A 9,540-nucleotide genomic window follows, 5' to 3' on the forward strand; every position below is an offset into this window, starting at 1 on the left:
AATTATTTAAATAAATAAGAAAAATACATATCTTTTTACTTCTTTTATTTTCTTTCCAAATCACTCAATCCAAATATCCAAATCACTCAATCCAAATATAGTGAAAATTTTTAATTCAAATCTTTACTTAAATTTAATATATATATATATATATATATAAAAACGCTTCGAGATGCTCTAACAAGATATTTGAGAAGATTACTTTAACTTATCGATAATTTGTTTCTTACTCATCGAGACTGGTGTACACAGTCATCAATCAAATTTCCTTTTTCTTTGTTTTTTTTTTTATTGTTTTCCTGTCACTATCCTTTCAAGTCTAGTGTAAAAGCTACTTCGATATCACTTCTCCGGCTACAATTCGCCGGAATCTGACATCCATCTGCACAGTTCGCGGGAATATGACCCACATTCCTACTCACTTGAGCCGCTTGTAGGACGAATTGCCTCAAGTCAAGTGTATGTTTTCCGCTCTGCATTTTCTTGGATTTTCCTGGAAAAGTTCTGTAGTCTGTTTTTATCGTTTTTTGTCCTTTTCTTTTCCAGGAAAATCACCGTGAGTGACTAACATTTCACCGTGCATTAATCGTCCTGGCTTTTGACTTTGAGTATCTCAATTTTGGTAAGTTCGTCTTTATTCTTCTGGGGGTTTTGTTTTGTTGCAAGTACGTTATATAGGAAATGTCTACCGACTGAGAAATTTTTGGGTGCAAATAGGACAGGTGCCATGTGGTGGTATCTTTTTCTTTTCTCATTAGTTGAGATAGTGGGGACTATATTTATGTGGTGGGTAATGAGGAGACAACATGAGAGGTTATAATATTTGTGATTAGTTAAAGACAACATAAGAGGTTATAATGTTTGTGATTAGTTAAAGGCACCCTGCCACATGCTGCCCTATCGGCACCTAAAAATTTTTTGAACTGAGAAATTTTTGGGTGTCTACCCAAATGTATGATTATGTGATAGATATTAATTTGTGCAAGCACAAGATAAAAGTTCTAGGTATTTTTTTAGTTGAAAAGGTGGGTTTGTGATATCACGTCATTTATTACCCAAAGTAACTTTTACATATTGGGAAAAAGTTAGGAGAGTTGTCAAATGTCTAAGGTGTGACCTCACATTATATGAGATATTTGATTATTTATTTGATAGAAAATTTAATACTGACATTACCTTGGTTGGTAAAGTAAGGTAGATTTAAATTTGGTGTTGTCATACTCCGAACAAGTAATTTGGTTCATATTACATATTTTGGTTTACGAATTTTTATAGTAGAAATTATGAATCACAAGGTTATGGTGTGTAACCTAAATTATAAAAGCAAAGTTATGTGTTTTTGGCAATTTTTTATTTTTATTTTTATTTTTTTATGATAAGTAAAAAATTATATTTTTTGTGAGATGCAGAAAGTTAATACATTTTGTAAAATATACATACCACGCGTGATAGCCTTTCCCACATATTTTTGACTGCTTTTGATATAATTTTTTTTTGCTAAAAAAGTGGTTAGAAAATTAACTGTAATGAAGATTCATATTTAATGTGACACGAACCATAGTCAAAATGAATTTGGTGCACATACTTTATTTTTCACTTTAATTTTTTGACTACATAACTTTGCCTGTTTGGTGCAACTTTAGCCTCTTTATAAGTTGAAAGCTGATAATTATAAAACAAAAACTAAAAGCACTCATTTCTTAATTTTCAAATAATCAATTTTATTCCCAGTTTATTTAAGTAAATTTTGCTCACAAAGTTGCACCAGTTTGATACATTTAAGTAGCACTAAACAACCCTGTTGTTACTTTTTTATTTATTTTATAACATATTTTGCATCTAACTACCAATCAAAATGAATCGCATACACACAATTAATATTTTTGGTACTGTTTTGGGCTCCTTTACTGGGCCAACGCGCAAAAAGTAGCCAGAAAGTGAACTCTGCATAGTGTGGTGTAGATTCAAATTCAATTTGACGTGGGCGACAACCATAATGCATTTGATCCATACATTTCATTTTTTAAACTACTCTTGGGGGCTACTTTTGTGGCTCTGTAGCATTGTTGTTACTATTTTTTTGATTACTATGTGTACATGTCTGCAAATTCTTTACCTAACCAGCCTCAGTTCTGGTATAGTTCTCTTTTTCTCCATGGCTTTATTGGAAACTTGAGTGAGCTAATACACTCTTGGATATCAAAATGTGAATGGATGGATATATATGATTGTTCTTAGTAACCTAAACTTTTTTGTCTCTGTTTGTGAGTAGGGAAACAGAATCAGGAAAACGAGTGAGATTGCACCCATTCCCAGCTGCCATATATAAAGTTTTATAATTAGCATTTTGAATCAGGAAAACTTTTTTGGTTTTTGGTTTATTTATTATTGTTATTATTTCATTAGACATAAGTTACCAACCCTTACTGCTATGGTACTTGCGGTGCATGTACTATTGTTTTGAGGGGTTTTCAAAACTATATTTGGGAATCGTTTTTTGTGTGATTGCAGGTAAAGAAATATCTTGCTGCAAGTATCAGGAAGATTGAGCTCCACTGGTTAAGTAGTCATGAGCAGAAGGAAAAGGAATATTTGTCAAAATCCATTTGATGCGTGTCGTAAGCATGAAACTCCTTGTCTTTCCTTTCCTCGCACTTTTTTTTTTCCCCTTACTTTTGCTGATTGACTATGAAGCACAAATACTTCAAATAGGGTGACGTACCTATATTGTATTGGATACCGATACTCCTTGGATACTCACGGATACGTATCGGATACTTATTAAAAGTATCGGATACTTCTTAATTATTTTTTCATATATTTGGAGTATTGGATACTTAATTTTGAAGTATCAGATACTCCAAGTCATATTTACTTGTTTTATGAAATTAGAATTGTAACATTTCTTGCATAGTAATATAATATAATATAATTGCAAGTATAAATATAAGAATATTTTTTTAATATTTTTTTTAAGTTTTTCGATAAGAAGAGCATAGTAAGTTAAATAATAGAATTTATCAAATTGATATATCCTAATTATTTCATGCATGTCCCCTATAACTACATAGAAAGTAAGAATTAACAAGAGAATATAACAATGGTAAAATTAAATATCAATAAATAAATAAGCAAGTAAACTTGAATGCAATATTTTTCACTAGTGTCAAAGGAAAAAGTATGGGACAAGTTGTGAATTGTTCTATTATTGTAATATAAATATATTAAACTTGATATTGAAATGAAATATTTGCAAGACATTAAAAATTTAAAAAGTAAACAAGCTACTAGCTTAAATTAATACAAAATTCTTAAAGGTTAGTATTTTGCATTATAAAATTACATTGTGATTTCTTAACGTTCTTTAGCTTATGCGTACCTCACTATTAATAATTTTAAAAAATATATTTTTCACAAACGTATCCTAACCATACCGGTATTCTATTTTTTTAGGTTTTGTCGTATCGCCGTATCCATATCGTGTCGTATCCGTATCTATATCGTGTCGTATCCGTATCTATGCTTCCTAGCTGATTGGTGATGAAATGTGAACAATTTTGTCCAAGTTTTGTTGATTTTTAAAGTAATTAGGAATTATCCCTAGTCGAAGTCCTTGATAGATTTTCCTTCTTGTGTCCTGGCACTACCTGTTCCAAACTTACTTGAATTTATTAGGTCTGAAATTGATTTAGTCATTTATCAAATAATTTTCTTGATTGGTCAGACCAGAAAATCAAAATCTTTATGCCTTTTCTACATACAATATTTGATTTGTTAGAATATTTATACTCTTCTTGTAATTTAGTAGAGTTCTTGGTTATGTCCCAAAAATGTCATTTTTCAACTTGGCAAGAATTGAAGCACGCATGCTATTGGATTACTCATGTAAATCTTATTTTCCAGATGCTAGCTTAACCAATTCTTAAAATAACCCACAAAATAGATTCGTTTGGTCAGATGAAAGTGATTTTCAATATGACAAGGTTTCTAAATTGAGCCAAACTGAATTAATTACTTGTGAGGTATGGTTCACTTTAAAAGATTTTTTTTGAGCTTTTCACTTATGTTTCTGGTTAATTTCAATTTTCAACATCATCTTGAAATAAATGATAGAATTGATAGTATAACATAAAACATAGAGCCTAGGTTATACCTTTTATTCCTTAAATGACTCTATTTCATTTGGTTCGAAGAAAAAAAAAAGGATTTTTTTTTTTTTTTTTCAACACAGCAAAAGACTTTTCAACTGCTAGGCGAAACTATATGGACTTATTTCATGCAGCTTTAACTTAGAAGTGCCACTAAATCTTTGTTAGATAATTTGTATTTGAAATGTTTCTGATTTATAGTTATTATCGATATGCCATCTGACAGCTTTTGAGGCATTTTATCACGGCTCGTGGAAATCTGTGGTGTGCATACGAATAAGGGCCGGGTCTATAACTATGCTTGTAGTAGATGGTGGAGATGTGTTTGAAGAAAATGTTTCTGTACCAAACCTTCGAGTAAGATCAAGAAAAGCAAATTGGTCAGATTGCATCTTTTTAAGGCCTGGACTTGACGTTTGTGTTCTTTCGACCTCTCAACTTACAGAAAGTTCAAGTGAAGAGAAAAATATGGAATCAGTAAGTCGCCATTTATTTTATCTGAAGCTGCAAAACCGTGCGTTTTTATCTGTTTTGCTGCTATACTTCATATGTTTGATGAATTCTGTAGTTTGAAAGTCCCCTGTTTTTGTCGATACTCTTTTGTAGTTTTTGGTTTGGTGTGCAATCATATAATGATTAATGATACTTGTGATGTTACATGTTCCTATTTTTGTACTTCTTCCTATTTTTAAGATTATTAACCTTAAATACTTTTTTTCCCTTTTTTTCCCCTGATGTAGGTCTGGTTCGACGCTCAAGTAAATTCTATTGAGAGGAAGCCTCATGAGCCTAAATGTACTTGCCAATTTTATGTTAGGTTCTATGTTACACAAGACCCGCTTGGCATGAGCAAGAAAAAGCTTAGCAAAGATACAATCACAGTGCAAATTGATCAAATGTCCATCCTTCAAAATCTTCAAAAGAACCCTTGTGAAAATGAGCACTACCGTTGGGACTTCTCCGAGGACAACTTCTCTTCACTGCAAAAATATAAATTGTTAACGGGAAAGTTCTCATCTGATCTTTCATGGCTACTTGTTGCATCTGTTGTGAAGAAAGTTGAATTTGATGTCAGATCAATACAAAACAGGATTGTCTATCAGATTTTGGGTGATGATTTAAGTGCTGTAAATTTCAAATTAGAGAACGAAAGATCAGTCCCCATTGTTGTCCCGTTTACTCTATCTGATATTCTTGAGAAGGGAATTGATTGTGAGATTGATGAAGAGGAACCATTGCCATTTTATGATTTAATGGGCTTGCGGCGATCCAAGCGTCGATGTGTACAGCCAGATCGTTACTTGGGTTGTGGTGATTTGTCGGAGTCAGATATTGAGGTGGCTCGAACAGGGATATGCAAAACAAACGGAGCGAAGTATGATGAAAGTGATGAAAGGGTTTCACGTAAAAAAGATTCCTTTGAGAATCGTCTTGCATGCCAAATTAAGATCAAATCATCAAAGGAGGTGAAATGGGTTGTATCCAAACAAAGAGAACATCAACAGCAACTTGCTGATCAAAGAAAACATCAATCTGAACATGCTAGTGTTCGTGTTTGTGTTCCTGTGCTTGTTGAGACTGATCAGATGGTCCATGACAAAGAGGATCCTCATGATGCTCAGATTCCTGACACTTATTCAGAAGATATTGGTGAAAAGGTTGAAGGTAGATGGGAGTGGAAAGGTTCACATAAGAAATTCCAAAGAAAAATGGATTATTCTACATGTTTAGACCGGGGGATTTTTCATAATGATGGAACTAACAGAAAGAGATCCTTTAGTCCGAGTATGTGCAAAGAAATGATAAGGACATGTATGGAGAACATAAAATCCACAATCAAGAAGGAACAACCACTAGTTATTGATCTGTGGAAAGAAATCCAGGCAGAAAATTTCTTGAACCTAGGGGATATTAGCAACATGCCCTTATTGGACGAGGAAGAAGACTCGGAAATTGACATGTGGGAGGAAATGGAATTTTCCATGGCATCAACCTATCTTCTTGATGATAGCAAGGTATGATTTTTATCTCTTTTTTTTTTCTTTTTTTCATAATCTTATTTGGGTTTAAGTTCAAGAGCTAAACTACATAGTTAAATGCATAATTTTATACTTTGAAATGGAACTTTAGAGTCTTGATAATATAAGGGCATTAAATTTTGTGATTTTTCGTTCTTATTGGATTGTATATTTGATTCCTGATTTGTCTCATGGAATGCTTTTTCAGGGTTCCAATGTTGAAGTCCCTGTTGAGGTTGAGCAAAATACAAGTGGACACTGTGGACAAGTTTGCCAGCATGAGTACGAACTCAATGAAGAAATTGGAATTCTATGCCAACTATGTGGCTTTGTGAGCACTGAAATAAAAGATGTCTCGCCAACCTTTGTAAGTCAAGTGGATTCGAGAGACCAAAGTATTTCATAGATAACTCATGCTTTTGTTAGAATCCTTCTAGCTCTAGGTTCATTACCGATCTCCCTAGACATCCTAGTCGTGTTTCATAAGCTGAATATGCAGGCACAAAATGGAATGTCCCAAGTATTGTTTTAAATAACAGTGTTGAGATACGTATCAATGTTTGTGATACAGTCATATACTGGTCAACATTGGACAGTATTAGCCAATATATCGGTATCGGAATTCTGAAATCCCAATATGCCAGTCCGTAAAACCAGGTTCTAACAACCCAAATAAGTGATTCTACAGTTAGATTTTTCTTTTATTTGAATGTGTACTTGACAATGTGTAAACAACCAGAGGTATACAGGCTAAAATCCTTTATCTCATAGTTGGTCCAATAGGTGTTAGGATCCTACTTTGTACCCCTGCTTTGTGACTTGTACCTTTGTTCTAATTTCTAAGCTTTCATCTAATGCAATATAAGTCATCCTCATTAGTCCTTTCTTCTTTAATTATGTAGTTTCAAACCAGGAGTTTGATTCCAATCAACCATTCACTCAATGAAGAAGATTCAGAGCATAAGGCGGATGAAGGTATGGGGCTCGATCTTTTTGGCGTCGCTGCTGCCTCCAACATGCCCTTATTGGAGAGGGAAGACAATGTGTGGGCTTTAATACCTGATCTTAAAAGGAAATTACACTTCCATCAAAAGCGAGCATTTGAATTTCTTTGGCGTAACGTTGCTGGTTCTTTGGTACCCGAACTTATGGAACAAATGGTTGAGAAAAGAGGGGGTTGTGTTATTTCTCACTCTCCTGGGGCAGGCAAAACTTTGCTTATCATTGCATTCCTTGTGAGCTACTTGAAGTTATTCCCCAGATCACGGCCTCTAGTCCTCGCTCCAAAAACAACACTCTGTACTTGGTACAAAGAAGTGAATAAGTGGGAAATTCCTATTCCGGTTTATCAGATCCACGGTCTTGGAACCTACAGAGACGAACACTTGAGGCAGAAATTGAGATCATCTCCAGAAGCTCCGAAGGCCAACCAAGATGTTATGCACCTTTTAGACTGCATGGAGAAAATTGAGAAGTGGCTCATACATCCGAGTGTACTTCTAATGGGTTATACCTCTTTTCTAACATTGACCCGAGAAGATTCAAAATTTGCTCACAAAAAATATTTGGGCAAAGTGTTGCGGCAAAGTCCTGGGATTCTTATACTTGACGAGGGGCACAACCCGAGAAGCACTAAATCGAGGCTGAGGAAGGCTTTGATGAAAGTTGAGACGGGGTTGAGAATTTTGCTCTCGGGCACGTTGTTTCAGAATAATTTTAAGGAGTATTTCAACACCCTCACTTTGGCAAGACCGAGTTTTGTCAGTGAGGTGTTGAGGAAATTAGACCCAAAGAAGTTTAAGAGGAGAAAGAGAAGCACGAAAACACACTTTTTACTAGAAAATAGAGCAAGAAAATTTTTCATCCATAAAATTGCAAAGAAGATTGATTCGGGCGTAGAGGAAAAAAGAATGGAGGGTTTGAATATGTTGAAGAATTTGACAAGTGGATTTATAGATGTATACGAAGGTGGAAGCTCCGACAACCTTCCCGGTTTACAATGTTACACTATAATGATGAAGTCAACACCTTCCCAACAAGAGCTGCTGACAAAACTTCAAGGTGAAAGACCTTTGTACAAAGGATTTCCATTGGAAATGGAGTTTCTGATTACTCTTGCATCGATACATCCTTGGTTGATCCGAACTACAGCGTCCTCCAGTAAATATTTCAGCGCGGAAGAGTTGAATTGTCTTGAGAAATACAAGCTTGACCTCAAGTCGGGTTCAAAAGTGAGATTCATCATGAGCCTCGTGCCTCGATGCATCATCAGGAGGGAGAAGATTCTGATCTTTTGCCACAATCTCGCTCCGATCAATCTATTCCTAGACATATTCGAGTCATTCTATGGGTGGCGAAAAGGTGAAGAAGTTTTGGTGCTTCAAGGGGACATTGAACTTTTTGAACGTGGAAGGATAATGGACAAGTTTGAGGAACCGGGAGGGCCCTCAAAAGTAATGCTAGCTTCGATCACAGCTTGTGCCGAGGGCATTAGTTTGACTGCAGCGTCACGGGTGATCTTATTGGACTCGGGGTGGAATCCCTCCAAGAGAAAGCAAGCTATAGCACGGGCTTTTAGGCCTGGTCAAGTGAAAGTGGTGTATGTGTATCAGCTATTGGCTGCTGGAAGTTTGGAAGAAGAGAAGTACAGTAGAACAACGTGGAAGGAGCGGGTTTCAAGCATGATATTCAGTGAGGAGCTTGTGGAGGATCCTTCTCAGTGGCAAGCAGAGAAGATTGAAGACGATATATTGAGGGAGATAGTGGAGGAAGATAGAGCTACATTGTTCCATATGATAATGAAGAATGAGAAAGCTTCAAATGGGGTGATCAGAGGTAAAGAATAGCCTTCTATATCATAGTAAAACAATGTATATTTTTGCCAAAGCTTAAACATATTATGTGATGTTGTTTTAAAGGACAAAACTTGAAGCAGCAACAAATCCTTTTGGGGGGTGTTTTTGTAGAAATGCATTACATATGGCATAACTGTGCATAGGGTTTGTTTTGTGCATATGTTAGAACATATTATACATTATATATAGCTTAACATATTATAGATTATAATTTTGAGCAGAAACTTTTAACACATTTGGTACAAAATGGTTGGATTATAGATTTAACTTACAGGGTAGTGTTTGTTTAAATTGTAAAGTAACATTTTAGTTATGTAATTGTCATTTATGCCTTTATTAGCTGTAAGTGTTTGAGAGTGGAAGAGAAATGAGGGGGGGGGGGGGGGGGGGGGGGGGCGGCGGTTTATATAGGGCCATGATGGTAATATTTGAGAAAGATGAGGGATATGCAAGTAGATTTTCAATTAAAGACGGTTTCTCTCATAAGCAGAAAGCTGAGAAGCACCCCGTAATCAACTT

At 35.1% G+C, this 9,540-nt stretch overlaps 1 protein-coding gene across 1 annotated transcript; it reads left to right on the forward strand.

Annotated features, from left to right (window-relative positions):
* Positions 1–2,354: 2,354 nt before the first annotated feature.
* Positions 2,355–9,161, forward strand: LOC114315764 (SNF2 domain-containing protein CLASSY 2). Its single transcript, XM_028262366.2, has 5 exons — positions 2,355–2,618; positions 4,375–4,625; positions 4,889–6,163; positions 6,375–6,533; positions 7,069–9,161. The coding sequence occupies exons 1-5, from the start codon at positions 2,570–2,572 to the stop codon at positions 9,010–9,012; spliced, it is 3,678 nt and encodes a 1,225-aa protein (XP_028118167.2). The 5' UTR covers positions 2,355–2,569; the 3' UTR covers positions 9,013–9,161.
* Positions 9,162–9,540: the final 379 nt, after the last annotated feature.

Source organism: Camellia sinensis, chromosome 8 (assembly GCF_055761805.1).
Source record: "Camellia sinensis isolate YWXY chromosome 8, ASM5576180v1, whole genome shotgun sequence".
NCBI lineage: Eukaryota > Viridiplantae > Streptophyta > Magnoliopsida > Ericales > Theaceae > Camellia > Camellia sinensis.

Bases quoted from the DNA above. Each gene is read 5' to 3' on its own strand.
- LOC114315764 (XM_028262366.2), top strand. From the start codon at position 2,570: ATGAGCAGAAGGAAAAGGAATATTTGTCAAAATCCATTTGATGCGTGT. The intron at 2,619-4,374 runs GTAAGCATGAAA...GCCATCTGACAG, and splicing joins AAATCCATTTGATGCGTGTC to CTTTTGAGGCATTTTATCAC. The intron at 6,164-6,374 runs GTATGATTTTTA...ATGCTTTTTCAG, and splicing joins ATCTTCTTGATGATAGCAAG to GGTTCCAATGTTGAAGTCCC.